At 67.1% G+C, this 24,354-nt stretch overlaps 15 protein-coding genes across 15 annotated transcripts; 6 read left to right on the forward strand and 9 right to left on the reverse strand.

Moving 5' to 3' along the window:
* Nucleotides 1–267: 267 nt before the first annotated feature.
* MICPUN_98308 (arsenite-antimonite efflux family transporter) lies at nt 268–1,437 on the forward strand (the record flags this gene model as incomplete). The annotated part of the gene is made up of 2 exons (XM_002505882.1): nt 268–1,089; nt 1,264–1,437. The coding sequence occupies 2 exons, from the start codon at nt 268–270 to the stop codon at nt 1,435–1,437; spliced, it is 996 nt and encodes a 331-aa protein (XP_002505928.1).
* An 88-nt stretch (nt 1,438–1,525) lies between these two features.
* On the forward strand, nt 1,526–2,457 carry MICPUN_109459 (H+-or Na+-translocating f-type, v-type and A-type ATPase superfamily). Its single transcript, XM_002505883.1, has one exon. The coding sequence runs from the start codon at nt 1,587–1,589 to the stop codon at nt 2,271–2,273; it is 687 nt and encodes a 228-aa protein (XP_002505929.1). The 5' UTR covers nt 1,526–1,586; the 3' UTR covers nt 2,274–2,457.
* Nucleotides 2,458–2,578: 121 nt separating this feature from the next.
* MICPUN_74109 (predicted protein) lies at nt 2,579–2,806 on the reverse strand (the record flags this gene model as incomplete). Its single annotated transcript, XM_002506084.1, has 1 exon — nt 2,579–2,806. A coding segment is annotated over one exon (228 nt), but the record flags the coding sequence as incomplete, so codon positions are not given.
* A 564-nt stretch (nt 2,807–3,370) lies between these two features.
* On the forward strand, nt 3,371–5,167 carry MICPUN_88240 (ATP-binding cassette superfamily; the record flags this gene model as incomplete). The annotated part of the gene is made up of 1 exon (XM_002505884.1): nt 3,371–5,167. One exon carries the CDS (start codon nt 3,371–3,373, stop codon nt 5,165–5,167), a length of 1,797 nt encoding a protein of 598 aa, XP_002505930.1.
* Nucleotides 5,168–5,325: 158 nt separating this feature from the next.
* MICPUN_71905 (predicted protein) lies at nt 5,326–5,925 on the reverse strand (the record flags this gene model as incomplete). Its single annotated transcript, XM_002506085.1, has 1 exon — nt 5,326–5,925. A coding segment is annotated over one exon (600 nt), but the record flags the coding sequence as incomplete, so codon positions are not given.
* A 216-nt stretch (nt 5,926–6,141) lies between these two features.
* MICPUN_88188 (predicted protein) lies at nt 6,142–7,842 on the reverse strand (the record flags this gene model as incomplete). Its single annotated transcript, XM_002506086.1, has 2 exons — nt 6,142–7,053; nt 7,138–7,842. Coding segments are annotated over 2 exons (1,617 nt in total), but the record flags the coding sequence as incomplete, so codon positions are not given.
* Nucleotides 7,843–10,343: 2,501 nt separating this feature from the next.
* Nucleotides 10,344–11,891, reverse strand: MICPUN_64001 (predicted protein; the record flags this gene model as incomplete). Its single annotated transcript, XM_002506087.1, has 1 exon — nt 10,344–11,891. The coding sequence occupies one exon, from the start codon at nt 11,889–11,891 to the stop codon at nt 10,344–10,346; it is 1,548 nt and encodes a 515-aa protein (XP_002506133.1).
* Nucleotides 11,892–12,276: 385 nt separating this feature from the next.
* Nucleotides 12,277–13,200, forward strand: MICPUN_88148 (predicted protein; the record flags this gene model as incomplete). The annotated part of the gene is made up of 2 exons (XM_002505885.1): nt 12,277–12,415; nt 12,557–13,200. The coding sequence occupies 2 exons, from the start codon at nt 12,277–12,279 to the stop codon at nt 13,195–13,197; spliced, it is 780 nt and encodes a 259-aa protein (XP_002505931.1). The 3' UTR covers nt 13,198–13,200.
* Nucleotides 13,201–13,270: 70 nt separating this feature from the next.
* Nucleotides 13,271–14,910, reverse strand: MICPUN_109461 (predicted protein). Its single transcript, XM_002506088.1, has 4 exons — nt 14,592–14,910; nt 14,093–14,188; nt 13,825–13,995; nt 13,271–13,405 (listed from the first exon to the last, which is right to left on the reverse strand). The coding sequence occupies exons 1-4, from the start codon at nt 14,670–14,672 to the stop codon at nt 13,370–13,372; spliced, it is 384 nt and encodes a 127-aa protein (XP_002506134.1). The 5' UTR covers nt 14,673–14,910; the 3' UTR covers nt 13,271–13,369.
* Nucleotides 14,911–15,289: 379 nt separating this feature from the next.
* On the forward strand, nt 15,290–15,988 carry MICPUN_64005 (methyl binding domain protein; the record flags this gene model as incomplete). Its single annotated transcript, XM_002505886.1, has 1 exon — nt 15,290–15,988. The coding sequence occupies one exon, from the start codon at nt 15,290–15,292 to the stop codon at nt 15,986–15,988; it is 699 nt and encodes a 232-aa protein (XP_002505932.1).
* A 1,013-nt stretch (nt 15,989–17,001) lies between these two features.
* Nucleotides 17,002–17,850, reverse strand: MICPUN_88185 (predicted protein; the record flags this gene model as incomplete). The annotated part of the gene is made up of 1 exon (XM_002506089.1): nt 17,002–17,850. A coding segment is annotated over one exon (849 nt), but the record flags the coding sequence as incomplete, so codon positions are not given.
* A 1,480-nt stretch (nt 17,851–19,330) lies between these two features.
* Nucleotides 19,331–19,789, forward strand: MICPUN_64007 (predicted protein; the record flags this gene model as incomplete). The annotated part of the gene is made up of 1 exon (XM_002505887.1): nt 19,331–19,789. One exon carries the CDS (start codon nt 19,331–19,333, stop codon nt 19,787–19,789), a length of 459 nt encoding a protein of 152 aa, XP_002505933.1.
* Nucleotides 19,790–19,896: 107 nt separating this feature from the next.
* On the reverse strand, nt 19,897–22,104 carry MICPUN_64008 (predicted protein; the record flags this gene model as incomplete). The annotated part of the gene is made up of 1 exon (XM_002506090.1): nt 19,897–22,104. The coding sequence occupies one exon, from the start codon at nt 22,102–22,104 to the stop codon at nt 19,897–19,899; it is 2,208 nt and encodes a 735-aa protein (XP_002506136.1).
* Nucleotides 22,105–22,299: 195 nt separating this feature from the next.
* Nucleotides 22,300–23,121, reverse strand: MICPUN_71227 (predicted protein; the record flags this gene model as incomplete). Its single annotated transcript, XM_002506091.1, has 1 exon — nt 22,300–23,121. A coding segment is annotated over one exon (822 nt), but the record flags the coding sequence as incomplete, so codon positions are not given.
* A 430-nt stretch (nt 23,122–23,551) lies between these two features.
* MICPUN_88471 (predicted protein) lies at nt 23,552–24,283 on the reverse strand (the record flags this gene model as incomplete). The annotated part of the gene is made up of 1 exon (XM_002506092.1): nt 23,552–24,283. The coding sequence occupies one exon, from the start codon at nt 24,281–24,283 to the stop codon at nt 23,552–23,554; it is 732 nt and encodes a 243-aa protein (XP_002506138.1).
* Between the last annotated feature and the right edge of the window lie 71 nt (nt 24,284–24,354).

Below are 24,354 nucleotides of genomic sequence, written 5' to 3' on the forward strand. Positions count from 1 at the left end.
GGGAAGGGTCCCACACGTCATCGTCGATCGAGGACGACCAAGGACGCGACGAGGTCCTTCGTGTCCAACGAACGCCGAATCACTCGCGAGCGGCGTTTCGATAGATAGCACCACAACGGAGCGATGGCGTCCGCGGCGATGTCCGCGTCGATCGCGAGCCGCGTCGCGCCGCGCGCCGCGCGTCGCCCCCGCCCCCATCAACGGCGCCCCATCGGTCGGCGGGTGAGCACGGTCGCGCTCGCGGCCGAGTCCGCGGGGTTCGACCTGATGGCCAAAGGCAAGGATCGCAAGTACTACATGGTCGGCGGCAAGGGCGGCGTCGGCAAGACCTCCCTCTCGTCCTCCTTGGCCGTCAGGTTCGCCACCGCGGGCCACCACACGCTGCTCGTGTCCACCGATCCGGCGCACTCGCTCTCCGACTCCCTCGCGCAGGACGTCACCGGCGGGCTCCCGGTGGCGGTGGAGGGGACGGACGGGATGATGTACGCCATGGAGGTGGACCCTGATCAGGCTAAGGCCGAGTTCGCCGCCTTCGCGAAGCAGGCCGACGTCTCCGCGGGCGCCAAGGACTTCATGTCCAGCGTCGGTCTGGGCGGGCTCGCCGATCAGCTCGGCGATCTCAAGCTCGGCGAGTTACTCGACACCCCGCCCCCGGGCCTGGACGAGGCTATCGCGATCGCCAAGGTGGTGCAGTTCATCAAGGACGAGAAGTACGCCAAGTTCACGCGCATCGTGTTCGACACCGCGCCCACGGGGCACACCCTGCGGCTGCTCTCGCTGCCCGACTTTCTGGATGCATCCATCGGAAAGATCGTGCGGCTGCGGCAGAAGCTCACCTCCGCCGGCGACGCGGTCAAGTCCCTGTTCGGCGTCGCCGACGAGGCGCAGGACGAGGCCGTGGTCAAGCTCGAGAGGCTCAAGGCGCAGCTGCAGGAGGTGAAGGACCTGTTCCGAAACGAGGACACCACCGAGTTTGTCATCGTGACGATCCCTACGGTGCTCGGCATCAGCGAGAGCGGCCGCCTGCTCGCGGAGCTGCGCAAGGAGGGGGTCCCCGCGCGCAGGCTCGTGGTCAACCAGATCATCAACGTCACGGGCGAGGGGTTCAAGGAGCGCAAGGAGGCGCTCGCGGTGAAGGAGGCGGCGCTGCGCGAGGCGCTCGCCGCCATCGAAGGAAGCGGCGTCGGAGGAGGAGGAGGCGACGCCGCGACCGCGCTGGACGAGATGCTCGCGGCGAACGCGTCGGTGGTTCGCGACGCGCAGGCTGCGGTCACGTTCTGCACGGTCAAGGCGAAAGATCAGCGCAGGGCGATGGAGATGCTGGACGCGGACGCGGGGCTGAGGACGCTGAAGAGGATCGAGGCGCCGCTGTTCGACATGGAGATCAGGGGCGTGCCCGCGCTGCAGTTCATGGGGGGACAGGTGTGGACAGACTGACGCAGTGCTAATTTGAGTACCTCTTAAAACCTGCACTCTTGAGTTAATTGGGTCGCATGCTCCCCGCCAATCAGTTCGCCCCGCGCGCGTGTAGTCGAACCCCCGCGCCCTCGATCGACGCGCGCCGTGCCCACGACGTCACCGCGAACATGAACGACGCGGAGGTCGAGCGGCAGATCCACCAGATGGTGGCCTTCATCAAGCAGGAGGCGGAGGAGAAGGCGAGCGAGATCCGCGTCACCGCCGAGGAGGAGTTCAACATCGAGAAGCTCCAGATGGTCGAGGAGGAGCGGCGACGGATCAAGAAGGAGTACGAGCGGAAGGAGTCGCAGGCCGAGGTGCGGGAGAAGATCGAGTTTTCCACCCAGCTCAACGCCATGCGCCTCAAGATCCTCCACGCGCGAGACGAGGCTGTGCAGGGGATGCTCGCGGGAGCCCGCGCGGATCTGGAGGGGGTCTCGCAGACGCCCAAGTACGGCGAGATGCTCGTGGGGCTCATCCTCCAGAGCGTGCAGAAGCTGGAGACCGACGCCGCGGTCGTGCGATGCCGCGAGTGCGACGTCGAGAAGGTCAAGGTGGCGATGGCGGAGGCCGAGAGGCAAACTCCGGGACTCAAGCTCACCTTGGACGAGCACGCGCATCTCCCGCCGCCGCCGGGGCCCGACAACGGCGACGGAGCGTCGTGCATCGGGGGCGTCCACGTCATCTCGATGGACGGCAAGATCACGTGCAACAACTCGCTGGACGACAGGCTCAAGGTGGCGTTCGAGCGCAACCTCCCGGAGCTGAGGGAGGCTGTCTTCGGTGCCAACCCCAACGTCGCCGCGTCCAAATGAGGCGAATGAGACGAATGACGACGCCGACGACGCGGGTCGACGGGGAGGGCGAACGGACGGGACCCGACGCGAGCGTGCGGACGAGGCGCGCCGGCGGCATCGTGACGAACCGAGAGCACGCAACGACCGACGATCTAGCACTACGTCTCTTTCCTCGCTAATAAGGAATGTACAGTCTCTAGCTACGGTGGCGCGTCATCCGGCTCTCCTCTCTACCTGTAGGTTGCGCCGCCGCCTGCCCTCCTGCCCGACTGCGTGGTGACGATCTTCTCCTCCGCCTTCTCCGCGGCGATCTCGTCCACCACCGGCGACGTGGTGCTCGACATGGAGAACAGCCTGTCCTCGGGCTTGAAGTTGCGCGACTTCTTCAAGTTCGTCGATTTGGTCTGGGACAGGAACCCCTCGAACCCCTTGATGACGTTGCCGTGCTGCGACGAATCGTTGAGGTAGGTGGTCTCCAGGTCGTACACCTGCTTTTCAACCTGCTTGAGCTCCTCGTCCAGGCGCTCCTTGCGCTGCTGGATCGCGTTCAGCGTCGTCGACATGGCGTCCCCCCACGCCCCGTGCGGGTTTGGCTCTCGATTTCCCCCTGTGGTTAGGGTTAGGTCGTCCCTGCCGCGACGGGGCCCACGACCTCTGGGTGGAGCGTGCGAGCGCGGTCGCTCGTTCCTTGCGAACCCTTCGGCGTGAACGCGCCTCGGAGCCGACCTCGAGCGCGCGTGGCGAAGTGCCCGGGGCGCGAATCGAAGGGGCCCTTTCCCGCCTTTGGATTTTTGCCAACCAACGCTGCAGCGCTGGTCGGGAAACGCATGAAAAAGCAACCACGTCACCGCCGCCCCCCACACTTATCCGCGCGCGTGCCTGCCATGAGTGCCAACAAAGCGGGTAAAGGATCCGAGGGCGACGATGCGGTGGACTCCAACTCAATCGCGGTGCTGGAGCCAAAGGTTGAGATCCCGCTCGTGGACTCCACCGCCACGCTTCTGACCCAGTCCGAGAAGCAGACAGCGGCGGAGATGGACGCGCCTCGTCCCATCGACGGCGAGGACGTGGACGGATCCAAGGACCGCGCCGCCACCGGCCGCGCGGAGCGAAGCATGAAGCAGGACTTCAAGCGCATCATCCAGGAGAGCAAGGGCCAGACCAATCGCCTGATGCTCGGCATCTTCTTCCTCATCCTCACCGCGCTGTGCTCCATGTTCCTCCCGTACTTCGCGGGGAAGATGACGGACGCCGTGACCATCGCCATGACGGGCGACTCGGCGAGGGCCAAGCGTAAGGCCACCGAAGCGTTCTACGGTATACTCCTTGTCAGCCTCCTCGGAGGCGTCTTCCAGTCTGCCAGGTCCTACCTCTTCAACACGGCGTCCTACAAGGTCGTGGCCAGGCTCAGGAACCGGCTCTTCTCCAACATATTGAAGCAGGAGATTGGATTCTTCGACACAGTCACCAGCGGCAGCCTCATCTCCCGGCTCACCGCGGACACCAACCTCCTCAAGAACGTCGCCACGCAGAATCTCTCCATGTTCCTGCGCGGCCTGGCCACCGCCGTCATCGGTCTGGCGTTCATGTTCCTGACCTCGTACCGACTCACCCTCGTGGTCATCGCCGCCTTCCCGCCGCTGATATTTGTCGCGATGTGGCAGGGACGTCGCCTGCGTAACCTGTCGAAGGAGACGCAGGCGGCGCTCGCGGAGGCCACCGCCGTGGCGGAGGACTCCCTGGGCGCGATACGCACGGTGCGGGGGTTCGCGCGTGAGGTTGGCGAGGCTGAACACTTCGCCATGTCCGTGGATAAGGCGCTCGGAGTTGAGATGAAATACGGGCTCGGTCACGCGCTGTTCAACGGCGCGATGATGGCCGCCGCGACCGCGGTGCTGGGCGCGACGTTCTGGTACGGCTCCCTGCTCGCCATCGAGGGCGACATGACCATCGGGCAGCTCAACGCTTTCATCCTCTACTCGATCAACAGCAGCGCGGGACTATTTTTAATATCGGCGACGTTCGTGTCAGTCATCCAGGCGCTCGGCGCGTCCACGCGCGTTTTCGAGCTGATGGACAGGACCTCCCGCATACCGATGGACGGCAAGGATAAGCCCGGCGACGAATCGGAGCACGGCGTCGCGGTGGCGTTGACGGACGTGCACTTCGCGTACCCGTCAAACCCGGAGCGGGGCATTTTGAAAGGACTCAACCTCGACGTTCCCGCCGGTCACACCGTCGCCATCGTCGGCCCGTCGGGCGCCGGGAAGAGCACGATCGCGTCGCTCGTCATGCGATTCTACGAGCCCTCCGGCGGTGTCGTCACGATCGGGGGCGTCCCGGTGGCGAACATCGATCACGTGCACCTGCACGCCGTCGTCGGCATCGTGAGCCAGGAGCCGGTTTTGTTCGCCAGGAGCATCGGCGCCAACGCCCGATTCGGGGCTCCAGACGCAACGGAGGACGAGGTGTGGCGCGCGCTCGAGCGCGCGAACGTCGCGGATTTCGTCCGCGGCCTCGACAACGGCCTGGACACGTGGGTCGGCGAGAGGGGGATCAAGCTGAGCGGCGGGCAGAAGCAGCGAATCGCAATCGCCAGGGCCATCATCGTCAATCCCAAGGCGTTGCTCCTCGACGAGGCCACCTCCGCGCTGGACGCGGAGAGCGAGCGGCTGGTGAACGCGTCCCTGGACGACGTCATGAAGGGCAGGACGTCGATCGTGATCGCGCACAGGCTGAGCACCATACAGGGCGCGGATAAGGTGGCGGTGCTGGACGGGGGCGTCGTCGCAGAGCAGGGGACGCACGAGGAGCTCATGAACCCTAAGAGCGCCAAGGGAGTGTACGCGAACCTGATGCGACGGCAGCTGATGGGACTGGGCGCGTCCACGGAGCACCTGGACGAGACGTAGGCTACATTTTACTTATACGAAGATATTTTTAATCAACCCTCGGTGAGCAGGCTTCGGATGGTCCCGAGCAGGTCGTCGTCGCCGCCGCCGCCGCCGCCGCCGCTTCCCTTCTTCCCGCCCCCCCTCGTCCCCGCGATTCTCGCGTCCAGCTCGTCGTCGAGCGCCTTCCTCAGCTTCTTATACAGCACCGCGGTCTGTGCGGACGCCCTCAGCCACAGCCAGCCGTCCAGACACACCCGACCGGTCTCGTGCCTCACGTCCATCGCCCCCCCGAAGAGCAGCAACGCAGCGGGCGCCACCGTCGTGCAGTCGCGGATGAAAACCCTCGACGTCTTCACCTTTTCGTGAAACACCAGAAACGGGTGCGTCGGCGACCGTTCCCCGGGCTGACCGAGCCTCGCGTTCAGCGACCCGGGGTGCACTCCAACCTCACCTTTGCCGTCGCGCCACCGCGCACGGCCCGTGGACGCGTCCGCCTCGAGCGCGGCGACGTTCGCGTACAACCCCGCGCACAGCACGGCTTTGACCACGGGCGCTCGACCGGCGTCGGCGTTCCACGGCGCGTCCGACGCGTCAGCCCAACCCCACGGGGCGTCCGACCGTGTGTCCGACCGGCCGGCCCCGCGCCCACCACCCCGGGTGTCGCTCATTATGAACCCGGCGTCCGCGAGGAGAGAGGCGTACTGGCCCCGCATCTCCGCGATTTGCCGAAGCGTCTCGGGGTCGAGGCCGTTGGCGGCGGCGTACCTAGCGGCGGCGGCGCGGGCGTTGACGCCGGGAGCCAGCTGTGCGTCGCGCCACGCGCGGGCCCACCCGTCGTAGGCGGCGGCGTACACGAGGTGGTCGCTCTGTTCCCCGGCGGCGATGGAGGAGATGGACGGGGCGGTCTTAGCGGTTTTAGCGGCGGCGTCCTTCGCGGCGGGCGCGGCGAGCGCCCTGCGAGCGGCGGCGCCGGAATCCCCGCCCGATTTGCCGCTCGCGAACGGAGACTTGTAGGAGAGGCACGCGGCTATCGTGAGCGCCGGTGAGAGGCACGAGAGCACCGCGGCGTAGACCAGCATCTTGGCCACCCTGCAGTCCACGGGCAGCGTCGCCAGGTGGTGGCCCAGCGGCGTGAGCTCGCCCTCGTCGGGCCTACCCTTTTCTCGAGGGACCGACCATATGGCGCCAACCTCGCGCAGCGTCGCGACGGCGGCGTCCACGGCGGCCGGGTTCGGGGGCTCGATCGACCCCGCCAGGAACCCCTCCGCGCTCGCTCCGACGCGAAGCTTCTTGATCTGCAGGACAATCTCGGTCAGCGGGACGCGGTGCATCTCCGGGACCTGGTGGCTTCGCATCTTTTCCTCGTGGCGGTGGGAGGTGTACAGCGCGAAGCACTTTCCGGGCCTGACCCGCCCCGCGCGGCCCGCGCGCTGCCTCGCGGCGGCGCGCGATACCCACCCCTCCTCCAGGCTCGCCATACCACGCCGCGGGTCCCACTGGCGCTCCTTCACGCGCCCGGTGTCGACGACGACGACGACGTCCGGGATCGTCACCGACGTCTCCGCCACGTTGGTCGCCACGACGATTTTGCGAACGCCGCGCGGGGGAACCTTGAACGCCTCGCGCTGCTCCGCGGGCGTGCACCGCGAGTGCAGGGGCACGATCCTGTGTGTCCCGCGCCTGGACGCGAACGACGGGTGCGAGCCGAGGCGCTCGCAAAGGTTCGTCACCTCGCCCACGCCGGGTAGAAAAACGAGAAACGCCCCGGACCCCTCCGACTCGTCCGCGTGTACCAGCAGCCGCTCCACGAGGTCGTAGTCGATGACCGACTCGTCGAGCCGCGACAAGTTGCGCCTGGTCAGGTCGGAGCAACGTTCGTACCGCGTAGGGTCGTAATCCGGGTTCTCCGCGCCCGTCCACGCGTCGCCGTCGACGCCCCAAGAATCCGCAGCCGCCGCCGCGTCGGCGCGGTTCATCCCCCGAACGACGGAATCGTGCCGACCCTCCCCGGCGGGGCGTCGGCAGCACCGCGAGTCCTCGTCGAGAACGTAGGCGAGGGCGTCGTGGACGTCCTCGAGGTGCGTCACGGCGACCGGGTGCGTGCGTCCGGGCGCCGAGACGACGGAACAATCGCCAAGGTACCCCCGGAACAAATCTGCGTCCAACGTCGCGGACATCACCACCAGCTTCAGCGGCGGCATCCCGCGCTCGCGGCGGCGCCGCGGCAACGTCCTGAGGAGCGCGAGAAGGAAGTCACCGTCGAGCGAGCGCTCGTGAATCTCGTCGAGCACGACGTGCGACGCCTCCGTCAGGAGCGGGTCGCCGTGCATCTTGCGAAGCAACACCCCCGCCGTCATAAACACCAGCCGGGTGTCCCTCGTCACCGCCGCGTCGAGCCGGACGTGGTGGCCCACGAGGCTCCCGCTGCCCCCGACGCCGTTCCGCTCGCACCGTTCCTTGGCGACGCGCTCGGCGACGGTGAGCGCGGCGACGCGCCTGGGCTGGGTGCAGATGACGCGGCACCCGGCGCCGACCCCGGCGTCGATGGCGTCATCGAGGAGGTACTGGGGCACCTGGGTCGTCTTACCGCTCCCAGTCTCTCCGCACACCACAGCCGCGTCCCGCGATCGCAAAGAGCGAAGGAGCTCGTCCCTGAGCGAGGCGATGGGCAGGGCGTCGCGGAACTCGCGCATGGCGACCCACTCGGGGTCGCCGCGTCGGGCGACGGCGTCCCGAAGGAGCCGGTCGCTCTCCTCCCGGAACAAAGGCCCTTTGGAGTCGTTGAAGCCCCGCGCTTTAGCGGTTTTCGAAAGCCTCGAGCCCGCCGCCGCGTCCGCGTCCGCGTCCCACGAGTCCACGGCGGCGTCGACGGGGTCGGACGCGTCGCCCCCGGCCGCCCCCTCGGTCGCCCCGGCGCCCCCCACCCGGGACAAGCCGGCGAGCAGGCTCTCGACGAACTCGTCGCGCGTTGGTTCACCCTCGCCCTCGCCCGCACCCCCCGCGCGCCCCTCGCGCGTCTCCCGGGCAGCGGCGTGCGCGTCCTCCGCCCACCGCCTCCACGCCGCCTTGAACTCCGCCGGGAGCTCCGAGGGCATCGGGCCCGCGGGAGCCGCCCCAGAAGATCCCGCCCCAGAAGAAGCCGCCCCGGATGGACCCGGGGCTCCGAGGGCGAGGTAAAGCGCGCGCGCCGCCGCCGCGTTCTGCGCGTCGTTCACCGTGAGCCACCCGCCGGGCGGCGCGTCCTCCTCCTCGCACCTGCAAGCGATCGTCCCGAACGCGGCGGCGCGAGCGGCTGCGCCGCCGCCCACCCGCCTCGAACCCCCCGATCGTTCCACCGTCACGGAGTACGCCACCCCCGGCACGGTCCCGCCCGCGTTGTCGCACCTGTCGTACCTCGGCGCGATCCATCCCTCCCTGGCGCACAGCATCTGGAGCAACGCCTTGGGCGGTATGACCGTCGTCGCCTCGGGTCCCTTCGATCCGCCGCCGCCGCCCTTCTTCCCCTTCTTCCCGTTGGCGGCGGGAATCTGCGCCGGGGGGAACAGCGGGGACTCGGCGAGCTCGAAAACCTCCCCGTCGTCGACGCCGCCGTCGCCGAGGAGCGCGGCGGTGTCGTCGTCGTCGCCGAACAGGTCCAGGCCCAGTCCCCCGTCTTCCTCCTCGTCCTCCTCCTCGTCCCCGCCGTCGTCCTCTTCGGAAACTCGGGTCTCCTCCGGACCGGCCTCCGGAGCCGGTCGATCCGCCGCGTCCGCCTCGACGCTCCCCCCGGCGTCAGTCGGAGGGTCCCCACCGCGCGATCCCCCACCGCACTCGCGCTCGCGTTCGTCCCCCTCCTCGTCCCCGCTCTCCACCGCCTCGAGCGCCGCCTCGCTCAGCCCGTACCGCGCGAGTTCCTCGGCGACGGCTCGGACCGCCTCCCCCGCCGCCTTTTGCGCCGGCTTGTTCCTCGTGGCCTTCGCGACGGACGCCTTCCTCCGCGCCTCGTCCCGTTCCGTCCGCATCCGCCGCAGGTGCGCGGCGGGGTCCGCGTCGTACGCGCGGCGCCGTCGACGGACGAACGCGCGGCGCTCGATCTCCTCCGGCTCCAGGCCAAAGTCCTCGAGGCTGTCGTGCGAGGAGCCGCCGTCGGAGGCAGAGGCGGAGGACGCGTCCCAGTCGTCGTCCGTGCCACGACCGTCGTCGTCGTCGTCGTAACGCCGCATGATCCACTCCCTGTTCGCGCGCGCGGTCTCCTCGGCCTCCCGACGCCGGCTGAGCTCGGCGGCGGCGGCGGCGGCGACGCGAGCGACCTCCGCGGCGCGGGACCGTTCCGCCAGCCTCGCCGCCTCAGCCTCCGCCGCCTCCGCCTCAGCCTCGGCCTTTGCCTCGGCTCCTCCTCCGCCGTCGTCGATCCCCGGTCGGCGCTCCTCCGCGAGGTTGACGACGGTGATGTCCGCGACGGAGGTGACGTCCGCGGCGGTCCGCACGTCTCCTTGGTACCGCCGCGGGAGCCGCTCGGTCGGGAGGTGGAAGCAGAGCCAATCGAGGGACGCATCGAGCGACACCGCGTCCGCGTTTGGCGCGTTCGAGACGACCGCGGCGAGCGCGTCGCGGACGTCGCCCGGGGCGAACCCCTGCGCGATGAGCTCGTCGTACGTGCGAGCGAGTTTCTGGCGGGATAGGTCGGACGCGGCGACGGCGGGACGCGGCGGGTCGCTCGCGGCGCGGGCGGCGGCGTCATCGGAGGCGGACGACGACCGCGCGTCGAGCGAGACGGCCTCGAGCGCGCGTCGAACCCTCGCCTCGGCCCGCGCGCTCATCTCCACCTTGGGCGCGGTCGTTTGGGCGCCGGGACCTCTACCCGCGGCGCCGCCGCCCCGGCCCTGGCCGCCCCCGCGACCGGGGAAGCGGCTGTCCAACTTGGACGATTGCTTCCTCCGCGGCTTTGGCATGGCGTCCCTCGATCGGCGCGTGCCGAACCACCGCGGCGCGCCCCGCCGAAGGTCTCGATCACGATACCCGCGCGCGACGCGTACGATATCCCACGCTCGCGCCCCGAACCCCTAAAACCCTAAACGCGAGCCCTCGCGCGCGCCGCTCTCCGTCGAAGTCTCGGAGTCGTCCACCTCGGACGGTCGTTTCGCGGGACCCAATATTTGCCGAGAACCGACGCGCGTTTTGACAAATGCCGCTAACACTTACGTAACAAGGTAACTCACCGTCGTCCGTATCGCTGATTTGTCATCCCCGCGGGCGCCGCGGTCGTAGCCCCGTGTCCACCAGTCACCAGAGGGTTGAATATCCCCATCACCCCGGTATGGCCCCCGTCCCCGTGGCGGGCCCCGTGTCCACCCGCCAGACCCGCCGTTTGTTTCCGCCCCGCGCGTGCCGCCCCCGCATTCACCGCCCCGGGAAGACCCGCCACGCCGCTCCGGCTGAGCCGCACCTTCTCCGCGCGCGCCATACCCCCGTCGTTGAACCCGCCGTTCGTTGGGTCCATCGGGTTCGAGCCGTCCGCGGCGTCCGCCGCCGCGGCGTCGAGACCCCGCGTCAACGCCGCGACGTATCGATCCTCGACGGTGCCGCCCCGCCGGTCCGACTCTTTCGGCCACGGCGCGTCCGGGAACATGACCCGCAGCCACGCGTTTTTGTTGGTGTTGACCACCTGCGCGCACCCCTCTTTCGGGCGGTTGACGTACGCGTCCTCGACTCGCGTCCCCATGCGCTCGTGCCGCGAGTACTCATCCGCGGCTCTTCGAACCAAGTCGCACACGACGTTCACGTGGCGATCCGGGAGCGTCTTGTCGAGGTGAGAGGCGTACTTTAACGCCAGCTCGCGCATGCCCTTGCCCCGCGCCACGGTCAACCCCTGCGAACCAGCCTCGATCTCCTCGAGGTCCTCAGGGTCAATCACCGAGGAGTACCCGAGCAGGTACTCCAGCACCCGTCCGTTGACCCGGGTGTTGTTCTTCACCTGAAACAACGCGCGGTTTACGACGCCGAAGCACGAGTCGTCGTAAGGGTCCGGCGCGGCGAGCAGCGACTGCATCTGCTCGCCCTCGCCCTTGACCCGAAGCCCTAAAGAAGCGCTGCCTTTGTCGAACGACGTCAGGAACGCCGCCTGCAGCAGCTGCCCCGTCGTCTTCCGCTCCCTCGGTTTAGTTCGCTCCGAAGCCATCCGGATGCGGCGCCTGATTTGCCGCGACTCGTCCTTGGCCTTTTCCCGTATCGCCTCAACCACCTTGATCTTGAGCGTCTCCCTCATGTACGCCGTCTCCTGCGCGTGCCTGAACGCCGCCGCCGGGTTGGTGAACTTGCCGGGTTCCTCCGGGATTTGCTCCAGCGCGTACGCCGTCGCCTCGTCGCACATTGCCCGGATCTTACCCTCGTCCTCGTGGACGTTGCCCTGGGGGTCGACGTTGGTCAACGCGCCCGCGAGCGCGGTGGGATCACGGAGGACCGCGGCGTCCGCCTCCTCGACGGTCATCTCCCCGCCGCCGCCCGCGGTGTGCCGCTGCCCGAGCTCGCGTCGCTGGAAGTCCTCTTCGGTGCGCGCGGTCACCATGCGTATCGCCACCTCGAGCGCCTGCTCGGGCCTGGATCGCGTGTCGATGGCGCGGACGCCCACGCTCTCGCGGACCGCGCCCCATCCGCCCCCCTCCGGTGGCGCACGCTCAGATCCCGAGCGACGCGAGCGTTCGCTCCCATCGCCCCCGCGGACGCTCGCGGGCCCCGACCCTGAGCGATACGAGCGCTCGCTCATCGTGTGGGGCGCCCCTGCAATGTGCCACGAGCGTTTCTCGGCTGAGTCCCCCGGTTTTTTTCTCCCGGCTCGATTTCAGACTGTTCGCCTGTGCCGCCGGTTCCCGCGGTGTACGGTGGCCAGTCAGGCAGTCAGGCGGGGGACGAGTGTGGCGCTGGGCGAATTTTCAGGACCGAGGGTTGGAGCCGGACTCCCCCAGAAGCGATCGCGCGGAGCGTCGCGGAACATCGTCGGAGCGCATCGAGCGCGTCTGACTACCGCCAGGACCGGCGGGTAGGGGGCGCGGGGCTCGGCGCGGGCGCGTAACCGTCCGAACGAGCGCGGCGGGGGCGCTGGGAAAAACCCTACAGTGTCGCAGCAGCGAGAGGGGAGAGCGAGTGGCAGGATGTCCGAGGAGCAGTGGACCCGGGAGCGAGAGGCGTTTCTGAGCCTGCCCCGCCTGGCGGGGAGGCTCACCGCAGAGCTGATCTTGCGCTCGCCGCAGGGCCTGGACCCGTCCCAGGACTACGCTATCGACCTGCGAGGTGAGCACGACTCGACGCCGTCGACCGAGCGGCACAATAATCACATCGATCCGCCCTCGCCCGCGTTCGCCCCGCCGAACCCCACCGACCCGCGCGGCGCAATCACGCTGACCCCCGCGCCATCCCACCCGACGCTAACAGCTAATAAGATCGCGGCGATCGAGAACATGGGCGCGACGCAGAACCAGTTCGACGCCATCGATCTCAGCGATAACGAGATCGTCAAGCTCGAGGGATTCCCGCCGCTGTCCCGGCTGCACACGCTCTACCTGATGAACAACAGGATCGCGCGCGTGGGAGTCGATCTATCGCAGCAGATTCCGATGCTCAAGGCGCTTTACCTCACGAACAACAGGCTGAAGAACCTCGCGGACCTCGACCCGCTCAAGTCGTGCAGGCGGCTGACGCATCTGAGCCTCCTCGGTAACCCGGTTTCTAAGAACCCGGACTACCGGCTCTACGCGGTGTACTCGTTGCCCGCGCTGAAGGTACTCGACTTCCGCAAGGTGAAGCAGGCGGAGCGCGAGGCGGCGGAGAAGAAATTCGGTGGGAAGGACGGGTTAAAGGCGCGGGAGGCGGCGAAGACCTTCGAGGTCGGCGACGTCGGCGTGGGAGGCGGGGGGGACGCGGCTGGCGCGGGTGAAAGTAACGTGACGGGGCCCACGCCCCAGCAGCTCCTGGCGCTGCAGGCGGCCATCGCAAACGCGGAGACGCTGGAGGAGGTGGCCAGGCTGGAGAACGCGCTGTCCAACGGGGTGATGCCCAGTGATTTTCAGATTTAGTAACACTTACCCTCTCGGAAAAAATAGTTTACGGTGTGCGAACCGACTGGCGCCGCTCGTTTGGGTCTTGCTTCGGCATGTCATCTTATACAACGGGTCGTTCAGACAGGGTGACTAGGTGCGGCGCCAGCCCGGTGGCGCCCAAAAAATCGGGGCTATCGTGTACATCTATCTACATCCGCGTTTCTCGTTTGCCCCACGTCTGGGGCGGGGCGGGGCGGTTTCTTCTTCTCCTCACGTCTCCGCTTCGTCGGCGTCCGTCTTTGGAGCCTCCCCCGCGAGCGCCCTGATGAACGTCAGCAGCACCTGGTTCTCGTCCGGGCACTTCTCCTTGACGAAGTGCGACGCGAGGTGCTCCGCGAGCGCCGACTTCCTCGGGTCCTCCGGCAGCGTCTCGTCCCCGTAGTGCGATCGCGATATCTTCTCGAGCGTCGATCGCTCCAGCTTGTCAAAGTTCACACCCGGCGCGCCCGGGGTGTTCTTCACCGCCCTGCTCCGCTCGCTCCGTTTACCAGTGACGAACGCGAACCCCAGGCCGTCGGCTTCGCTCCGATGCGCGGGGGTGCGCGTGGGTCGCCGGTCGCGGGCGCCGCGGGGTGCCGACCCCGCCCCGCCCCGACCGTGCCCCGGGTCTGTGTTTTTATTATTTTGGTCCGACCCGCTGGACCCGCCGGATGCGAGCGGCGGCGGCGCGTCGTCGTCGTCGTCGTCCGATGAATCGATCTCGTCGCCGGTGGGGAGGGCGACGACGGCGAGGGCGTTCCTCTGTAGCCTGCACTCGTGTCCGTTGGACAGTTTCTGCGGGTGACGGACGCGGGTCAGCGTGCTAGCTCTAGAGGGGATGAGAAAGACGACGTCGGGTGGATATTTTTTGTTGCACGGGACGGGAGCTCACCAGCCAGTGCCATCCTCCGAGGCCCACAGCCTTCTTCACCACGCCCGTCAGGCCGACGAGCGAGCTCTTCGTGCGGTTGTTGCCCGTCACGCGAACCTGGCGGAATCGGAGGGAAGGGCGCGGGGTTCAGCGGGAGCGTCGGGTCGACGTTCAGACGGGGTGGACAAAGTTCAAAAGACGTTTGCGACGATTTGGCGCCAAACTCCCCGCGCCACGGGTAAGAACGGGGCCCGGTCTACTACATTCGAGCTCGGAGGACGCGGGGGTGGGGCGCGGAAAAGGGCGTCGGGAGTCTCCGAGCGTCGCGGTGACGGCGCGAGTATCGAGTATCGATCAAATGTCGATATTCGGGTGGGTTTCGGGTGGGTTCAGACCGCGCGCGGAGGCGCGGCGTCGCCCCGACCCCCGCGTCGTTTCGACGTGTTTGCACTCCTGGCTCCCAGCGAACGAGGGACCGAGGAGGAAACACGGTACGGGAGCGCGCGAGGCGGGGGCGCACCTGGGTGTGCTTGCGCAGCAGGGGCAGTCCCTCATCGTCGAAATCGTCGCCACCAGCCTTTTCCTTCCATTCAGACGCCATCACGATCGCTAACGACGCCCGCGAGTGCTATCGCGAGCGTCGCCTGGCAAACCGACCGAAGGAAGAATCTTCCAGCTCCCGCGCCAGGCAAAGGAATGGCCGAAAAAGAACTTGCGTCAACAAGGCGTCGCCTCGTTTCTATCGAGCGGGGCGACGCCTATCCGGACGCCTCCTATCCGCGTCGAACGTTGACGGGTCTTTGGTCAATAACGCGGGCGAGTCGCACTCGGCGACCGCTCCGTCGTTATGGGGAACCGCGTTCAAGAAGAGCGCCTCTTCGCGGACCAATAACACGAGCAACGTAAGGCCCAGGGGTGACAACGCAGCAACAACGGAGATTTGCAAATCCTTTTTCTGTTTTTTGGCGCGGGTTCCTCGGATTCGACCCTCCCGCGTATGGGTTTTCACCCAGGGGAGCGACGACGAAAATCCCGGGAAAAACAACCCGCGAGCATTGGAATAAAAACCGTGACTTTGTGCTTTTTGATGACCCTCGTCCGCTGAGCCCTCGCCACGGATGGAGCACGGAAAACGGAGGTCGGCAGGTTGAAGAAGAGCCCGGGGATTAATTGGATCGTCCTCATACCCACCCACGCACGCCACGCACGTAACCAACCATGGCACGCGGCGTCGGGAAGAAGTCAGACGCGGCGCGCCCGCCCCCCCAGGCGTGGCTCGCCAACTGCCTCCATCCCGGCGCGAGGGTCGTGACCGCCAAGGACGTCGTCCTCGCGCCCGTGGCCGATCACGCCGGCGCCGAGAAGGAGAAGAAGCCCCGGGGCGGCGGTCGCCCCCGCGGCGCGGCGCCCGGCGGCGAGCCCGTCGACTACGCGGCGCACGAGGTCGTCCCGCCGCCCGAGGGATGGAGACGCGAGGTGATCCCGCGCAAGAGCGTGCAGGGCGCCGACGCTTACTACTACTCCCCCTGCGGGAAGCGCATGAGGTCGAAGCCGGACGTGCAGCGATTCCTGGACAAGAAAAGGCCGGAGGGCAAGTACACGGACGTGACCATCGATCAGTTCGATTTCTCCACGCAGCCCAGGGCGGTGAAGGCGCCCAAGGAGGAGAAACCGAAGAAGGAGGGCGGCGGAGGGCGCGGGGGGCGGGGCGGACGAGGCGGGCGGGGCGGGCGCGGCGGTCGAGGGGGATCCAAGGATGCGCCCGCCGTCGCGACAGAGCCCGAGGCGGCGCCGGCGGACGGACGGACGGAGGAAGACGCGGGCGAGGACGCCGACGAGCCGGGCGCCAAGCGGACCAAGACGGACGCGCCGACGGACGAACCCGCGGCGGACGTCGAGATGGGAGACGACGCGTGAGTGATGAGACGATTATATAGGTCACGCCGCGAAACGTTTTCGATTCATCAAGCGTCTTACGAGCCTCGAACCCCGCTCTTCTTCTGTACACCAAGTCACGTGTAGCCGGCGCTCCCGCCCGGGCGGGTCTTCTTCTGCATCCTCGCGAGAAGTGATCGTTGGCCCACGATTCCCGCGAACGCGTTGCCGCCGCCCTGCTCCTCGTCCCCGCCCGGCGCGGCGCCGACGGGCCTTCCCAGCCCCAGTCCCGGGAGCGGATTGTTGCGCATGGGGGGCAGCGACGACGGCGGAGCCGGCGCGAAACCCCCCCTGTTCATGCCGCCGGGCGGCTGCGGCGGCCTGGGCGGGCCGCCGCCGTAATCGCCGTAGCTCCCGAACTGCTCCGCCTCCTGCATCTGCGTGCCTCCGCCCTGATCCCCCCAGCCGCCTGATCCCCGCTGCATCGCGGCCAATGGGTTGGTCATCATACCGCCCGGGGGCTCGACGCTCGGGTACATCTGCCTGGGCTGGCCCATTCCCCCGCCGTTGGCGTAGCTCCCGTTACCGTTGGGGGACGTGGGCATCGATGAGGAGGGCGAGCGCATGGAACCCTGTTGCGAGAACCTGCCGACGCCGTTGGGGGACCCGAGCTCGGGCTTTCGCAGGTTGCCGTGCTGCCCCGTCCCCGAGACGAGCTGACCCGCGGCGTTCCGCGTCATCACCCGATCGGGGTGCGGGGAAATCACCGGCGTGTTCAGCTCCTGCACCGGCATCTCGTCGTGGTAGTCGTCCTCGTCGCTCTCCTCCTGGGCCTCGATCTGCTCCAGGCACGCCATCAGCTTCTGGCCCTCGGTGATGACGAGTCGCGCGTGCGCCATGGCGTCCTGGAACTCGCCCTTGGCGAACGAATCCATGCCGCCGCCCTTGACGATGCGGGTGTTGCCGAAACCCTGTACCCGCTGCGGTCCCTGCGCGGTCCGCCCGCCGCCGTCGCCCACGCGCACCGTGCGACCGTGCCTGCTGCCCTTGAGCGTCTCCGTGGTTGTCGCGTGAAACGGGAAATTTTTGTTCAGCTTCCCCTCGGGGTTGTACATGTAGCACAGCACCGATTGGAAAACAAACAGGAAAGTCCAGTCCAGGGCGTTGATGATGAGGAACCTGGTCCACGGCGTGATGGCTGACGCCGCGATGGCCATGATGGGCAGACCGAGGAACCACAAGGCCATCGCCATCATGAACTTGTGGTAGAAATGAACCTTGGCGTTGTACTTTCTCACAGTAATTGTGCACGCATTGAGGAACCAGCCGAGGCCGAACAGCCGCAGCGTGAGAAGTATGTAACCGTACGCACTCTGATAAAAGTGCAGGGTGCTCGCTCTGTCGCCGTAGAGATAGTAGTACGTCGGGATGGCGAGCCAGGTGATCGAGTAAACAGTGCCAAAGACGGCAATTTTCACGCGGCCGCGAGCGGAGATCTTACGGCAGCAGATGGTCCATCCTTTGCCCACCAGGATCAACAGGAGCAGGAAGACCGTCTCGGACGCGCCCTGGAACAAGCGGCCGACGTATATGAACCCGACCCACCCGAGGCCGTCGTAGGCGAACCAGATGTAGTGAATCAGGATCCAGCCGTGCGCAAACCACGCGAGGAAGATTGACGCCCCGAGCATCTTAACCGTGTGGTGGTTCTTGTGTATCGACTTCAGCAGCTTGCGCACGTACAAGAAATACCCGATGAGCAGCGTCTGGAGGCAGACGAACGTGATCATCGTCTCCATGACGCCGATCTCGTCCGCGCTGAAGTGCTTATCGCTGAACTTGTACCCGTTGGTAAACTGAAAGTTGTACGAGATGTCGATTGGCCCGTCGCATTTCTCGTCCATGCAGTAGTTCTCGGGGTCAGCCTTTGGGAGACCGCTCGGCGGCGGCGGGAGGCAGTTGGCGCCCGCGAGGAAGAAGAACCTCGCGCGGTCTCCGACGTAGAAGGTGTTGCGGATGATCTCGACGTACCCGTTCTGGTGGATGCGAAGCCTCGCCGACGTGGGGAGCGAATCGCCGGTGTAGGAATCCTTGGCGTTGGAGTGGGTTATGTCGATCAATCCGCTGCCGTCGTCGGACAACGACGTGCCGATCATCGTCTGGTCTATCGTGACCGTCTGTCCGTTGATGTCGTACGTGTACTTGGTGCCCTTGGTCGCGTTGGACGCCGCGAGCACGCGCCGATCGGGCGTAAAAAAGTCGATGGGCGCGGGGGCGAAGAGGGCGCCGCCGGCGGCGTCGTACAGGCCCGAATCGTACAGATCGATCTCCTCGACCCAGCCTTCAGCATCCACGCCCCGTTCCTCGAGGAGCTGCCTTCGCCTCCCGGATCCCGTCGCGGCGCGAGCCAGCTTGGCGAGGAAAAATGGGTGCGCCATGTTGCTGGCCATGCGCTCGCTGCACGTGCTGTCCCCCTCGTACACCTCGTCCCACCCCTGGAGCGCGTCGGCGCTGTCCTTCGAGCCGCTTCCCGAGCGCTCCATCTGGGAGTAGTGCATCAGCGTGAAATCCGAGTTGATTTTGAACTGCGATGACGGCGGGAAGGGGGCGGAAGGGGTGAGCGGGGGGATCGACGTCGTGGTCGGTGTCGGTTTTCTCGACCGTGGGTGAGGAGAGAGATTGACGAGCGCGACGCGACGCACCTTGACGGCGGTGTACATCATGCCCTGCACTTTGTCCGCGAGGCCGTTTTTCTGCGCGGGTAGGAAGCAGAACTTGGCCAGGAACGCCCACGACACCGGCTTGCGGAGGCTTTCGATGAAGCGCGCCCCATCGGCAACCCGGGGCTGCGTCAGAAGGAGCACCGCGAGAGTCAGCGCGAGCCGGGCCCAACGCGAGGCGCTCCTCGTCTGCCGCGCCATGGCGATACGCGGGCGCGGAGGCGCGAGCGTAGAAGAACGTGCAGTCGCGGGGGGGCGTCGATCGGGTTCCCGTGCCGCGACGTTCGCCCCGAGAGCTCTGTGCACTGGTGAGCGCGCTGTGCACGCCAGCTTTATTATTCTCTTTGCGACCCCCCGCGTGCTGTGCGGACCTTTTCCGTTGACGACTTTTGGACTTTTGACTCCCTGCCAAAAAACAGTCAAAAAACCGTATGTGTCTATGTATATGATAACGTGACGTGGGGGAGTCAAATTGTGTTTCGGGGGAACTCCCCTTCATTCGCGCCAGTTCCGGCAAACGGCCAACCTCGAAAATGTCCCCATCGCAGGGGAAGAAATCGTGGACTCGGCGAAAACGGAAACGTCGAAACGCGTTTCCGTCGGCACACCATGGCGCGTGCCCCTCGATAGGGAAGGGAGGTCCTTCCGCCCCGTCGCCGCCGCCATGGAGCGGCGCGCGTCGTACGTGCTATTGGTCGTCGCCCTGTTCATCCTGTCGTGCTCGTTCATGACCGTGGCCTGGTACGGCCACCTCAAGTTCGCCAGTTGGCCGACGCATAAGGCCATTCTGCTCTCGTGGGCGGTGGCGCTCGCAGAGTACGCGTTCATGGTCCCCGCGAACAGGATAGGCCACGCAAGGTGTGGCATGTCCGCGGCGGACCTGAGGGCGCTCGCGGAGGTGTGCATCCTCGGGGCGTTCATGGCGTTCAGCGTCCTGGTCCTTCGGGAGCCGCTGCGGGTCAATCACGCCATCGGGTTCGCCGTCGTGTTAATCGGCGTCTGCGTGGTGCTCAAGGGACCGTTCGAGCACGTCCTGGTGGACCTGGGCGACGTAGGGGACGTGAGGCGGGAGAAGGCGGTTGATCCGACGGCGCCGGGAGCAGGGGCCGCGAGCGCGGTGTGAGTCTTAGCGTGAGTTTTCGCGGCGATTGGAGTTTTCAGTCGACGGGACGGGAACGAACGCCCTCCGCTTCGTCGACTCCCCCCCCTCCCCTATCGACGCTTCTTCCCCTATCGACGCTTCTTCCCCTCCGGTCCCCCCGGCGCCTCCTCCTCCCGCGTCGACGCCCCCCGGCGCCAACCCCGCACGCCTCCGAGGTGCACGCACGCCGCCAGCACCAAGCCCGGCCACGCCACGCACCACGCCAGCGGCAAGACGTGAACGCGTTCCCCCCAGGCGACGTGCGCGGCGGCCGCGTCACCCAAGCTGCACGCGCGCGCGTCCGTCCCGAGCGCCGCGCACGACGTCGCGACGAGCAGGACCGGCGCCGCGACGAGCGTGAGCGCCGCCCTCAACCACGGTTTGATCGCCCCGCCGACACCCCCGTGCGCCCACAGCTGAAGCGGCGCGAGCGGAGCCGTGACGGCGACGGCGAGCGCAAAGTTGAAAAAAGTCAGCGCGCCGAGCGACGCCACCTGGACGCTCAGCGCGACAACCTTGAGCGTCGCCCACGGGGGTTCGCGGCGCGCCCCGACGCGCCCATCGCCCTCATCACCGTCGAACGAACCCTCATCACCGTCGACATTATTAGACCACGTCGCCAACGCCGCCGCAGCCGTCGCGAGCGCGCCCGCGTACGCCGCCGCCAGCTGCGCCGCCGTCGACGCCGTCCGCGTCGCGACGAGCAGCACGCACCAGCCGGCGACGTGCGCGAGGAGCGCGAGCGCGAGCGCGGAGGACCAGTCGTGCGCGGGGGCAGTCGCGGCGGGTGTAGCCTTCCCGCCGTTCTTCCCGCCGTTCTTCCCGCGCGTCTTCTCGGCGACAAAGACGGATGCGACCCCCCCCGTCGACGTCCCGATCACGGCGAGCGCGATCGCCGTGACGAGGGACGACGCCAGCATCAGCCCCTGCGGCGCGACGTACTCGGCTATGGACAAGAACCGATCGTCGTCGACCATGACGTAGTAAAACATCGAGTGGTGCAGCGTCTCCAGAAGGTTGTTGGAGCATCGCACCGCGCTCTCCGCGAACGTTCCCAACCGCAAAAACGCGTCCTCGCCGCTGACGCCGTCGCGCCGGTGGGCACCCCCGGTGGGCACCCCCCTGCTGCCGCTCATTCGCACCGTCACCGCGTCCACGGCGTACGACTTGAACGACGCGTGCGACCCGGCGGGGGTTCCGCGAGCCAAAGCGAGCGCAAACCCCGCGACCCGGCGAAGATCCGCCGCGAACGGAGCCCCGCCGACGACCGCGCCGACCGCGTCGAACAAGTCGCCTCCTTTGACGCCTCCGTCTCCATCGCCGCCGCCCGTCCCGGAGAATCTCGAAGAATCCGCGAAGATCCCGGCTCTCGGAAACCCCGCGAGCTTCGCGAGCTGCACGGGCACGTTGAGAAGGTCCTGGTTGGGCAGCGCCCCGTTGAATCCGACGACGTTAATCGACGCGACGTCGGCGACGGCGCCCTCGGGAAGCTCGAGCACGTATGCCTGCTGCAGGGCGCCGACGCGTCCGAACAGCGCGAGGGGAGAGGGCGACAGCTGTGCACGATGCCTTCGATGCTGTGTAAGATGCCCGGCACTATGATGCGTGCTCGATCCCGGGTCGTGGTACTCGCGGAGCCACGCGTCGGTCGCGGCGATGCCGTGATCGCCCGGTCCCCACCGCGCGTCCGCGACGAGCCACGCGACGTCTTTGGCGAGCCACGGCGCTGACGCGATGGTTCTCATGACGACGAGGCCGAGGGCGAGCGCGGCGGCGTCGGCTTCGAGCGTCGCGCCGGGCGCGCCGATCGGGGTGGCGAGGACGATGCCTTCCCTTCCGTTGCCCCGCGCGGCCCTCGCGACGGCGTGGACGTTCACTCCGTGCGTCGCGTTGTCGATGGAAGAAGCGTCTGATCTTCTTCCCCAATCATCGTCGCCGCGCGTCCAGCTGTGTCGATCCAGCGCGAACGCCTGTCGATACCGCTCCATCCCCAGCGCGTCCAGCTCGTCCTCCAGCCATCCTCTCAGCGCGTCCGAACGATGCACGTCCCCCGGCGATGTCCTCGCGGCGTCGATCGCCGCCCGGTAATGCTCCGAGGCGTCGCGAGCGTCGCGCCGATCGAACCCGACGGTGGTCTGCGCCACGAGGAAGGCGTTCTCGTCTACGAAGGTGCGTCTCGCGAGGGCGGGGTAAAGCGCCGCGGCGAGGACGCCGAGGAGGTAGAGCGCCGTGGACGCCGCGACGTGGTGCCGGATCACGCGCCGTAACCCCGCGACGATGGCGTCGCGAGGCCTCATCGCTTCGCGCTCGCGACGGCGAATCTGGCGACGACGCAGTTCTCTCGGATGGAACGTGCCTGTGTCGCTTCTCGTGTGCACATCTCAGGTGATATTAATAAGAACGGCGGGCGAGTGGACAGTCGCGGACAGACTCATCGGTGGGTGTCGTCGACGTACGCGGGACCCGTCGAATCAGATCTGGGCCTGGGTGAAGTCCTGCAGGATCCAGAACCCGTCCGTGGTCTCCGCGTCCTCGTCCGTCTGGATCGCCAGGAAGTGAAGGCCGTTCACCGCCGCCTTCACCTCCTCCCACTCCCTCGCCTCCTTCATCAGCTCCTTCGTCTGGCGGAACCGGGCGTACTGCCAGCTGTCGCTCACCCCCGTGTCCAGCAGCAGCGTGCCCATGTCGAAGTCCACGCTGATACCGCCGAGCTCCAGGCCCTTGGTCCACCCCGCCAGCGCGGCGGCGCGACGCGTGTACACCGCGATCCCCGGGATGAGCGTGTCATCCTCCAGCGTCGGGTCGATCTCCAGCAAGTCGCCGAACACCCTGTTGGCGCGAACCTGCTCAGCCTCCTCCCTGACGCCGACGAGGGGAAGCGCCACGAACGCCCACGACTCGCCCCTGAGCGCGTCCGGCAGGGGTCTCGGGCCGCCGCCGCCCTCGAAGCCCATGTTCGGCGCCGCTGATCCATCGTACCCGGGGTGCGTCTTGTACACCGTCTCCAGCCTCTCGTCGAGCCACCTGGACATGGTCTGGCATCGTCGCGAGGGCAGCGGGTTGACGCCCACCTCGCCGCAGGCGCGCGTGATGATGGTCTGCATCTGCGAGCGGAAGAACTTGAACCGCCTCGGTCGTTCGCCGCGGGCGACGAAGACGCGGTCGATGGCTTTGGCGAGCTCCACGGAGTTGATCCGGTTGTTCGGGAAGAACTCGGAGTGCTCGAACGATCGAGTCTCGTCGCAGATGAGGAGCTCCCACATCTTCTTCCCGCGCTCGTCCTTCATGGGGCGGCTGCAGAAGTCCAGCTGCCAGTCCTGCGCGATGTCTTTCACCTCGCCGGGCGCGGCCCGCGTCGCGACGCCCGCGCCCGCGCCGGGGCCCTCGATGGCGGCGACGACGGGGGTCAATCCGCGGCGGGGCGCGAGGGGCGCGGGGGCGCGGCGCGTGGGAGGCCTTCGCGCGTTGGGCGACGCGGCGACGCGCGCTGAGAGCACCGCGGGGGAGGTCATCGATGCGGACATAGCGTGCGTCGGCGTCGAATGGACGCGAGACGTGGCCCGATGATGACGAGATAAGACGAGGCGCAATGGGCCTCAAAACCGAGATCTGGAGATCTCCCACATGGACACGCAGTTAGGATCACAATTTACCGTTAAGGTTTCAAGTTTTGACGAGTCTAACTGAAAAGTCATAGGGAGATAAAAGTTACAAATACGAAATACACGCCGACGAACTCTCCAGTCACCCGATCATGGACCGCTTTCGTCCCCTCATCCGCACCTCCGCGAACTTGTTGAAGCTCGAGCTCCACTGGCTGCTGGCCCGTCTGTACGCCGTCATCACGTGCTCGAACAGCGCCTGGCTGGAGTGCGTCACCGTGATGGCCCTCTCCAGGACGTATAGGTCCACGCCCTTGTCCTCCGCGATGATGGAGTTGCTCGCGAGGCCGAAGTCAATGATCACCACCGTGCGCTCGTCGTCGTCCCGAACGAGGATGTTGCTCGTCGTGAGATCGCCGTGGATCAAGCCGCCGTCGTGCATCTTAGCGACGGCCTTCCCCACCTGAGCGCCTATGTCCTCCATGTCCTTCTCGGACATGGAATCCTCGCGGATGAGCTCCTTGAGAGACTTGCCGGGCACCTTCTCCATGTATATGGCACTCTGCTGCTGATCGACGTAGTACAGCGTGGGCGTCGCAACGCCGAGTTTTCTGGCGCGCATCATGGATCGCGCCTCCATGCCCAGCCTCGAGCGCGTGAGCTTGGTGTCAAGGGTGGGATGCCGGTAGGTTTTCTTGAACCTCTGCTTGACGATGGTGTCTCGGCCGCAGAACTTGACCGCGAACACGCGCCCCTCCGCGCCCTGGCTGACGAGGTTATCGTAGCCGCCGAGCTTCTCGATGATGTCAACCTGCTTCTGCTGCTTCTCCGCCCCGGAGGCGTTGTGCTTGTCGACGAACCCTCTCTTCCCCATCGGCGTGGTTCGGGAGGATTTGTTACTTTTTCGTCGGCGGTTGGTTGGGGGGGAAGGGCGGTCAAGCGCGC

This window comes from Micromonas commoda, chromosome 14 (assembly GCF_000090985.2).
Source record: "Micromonas commoda chromosome 14, complete sequence".
Lineage (NCBI taxonomy): Eukaryota > Viridiplantae > Chlorophyta > Mamiellophyceae > Mamiellales > Mamiellaceae > Micromonas > Micromonas commoda.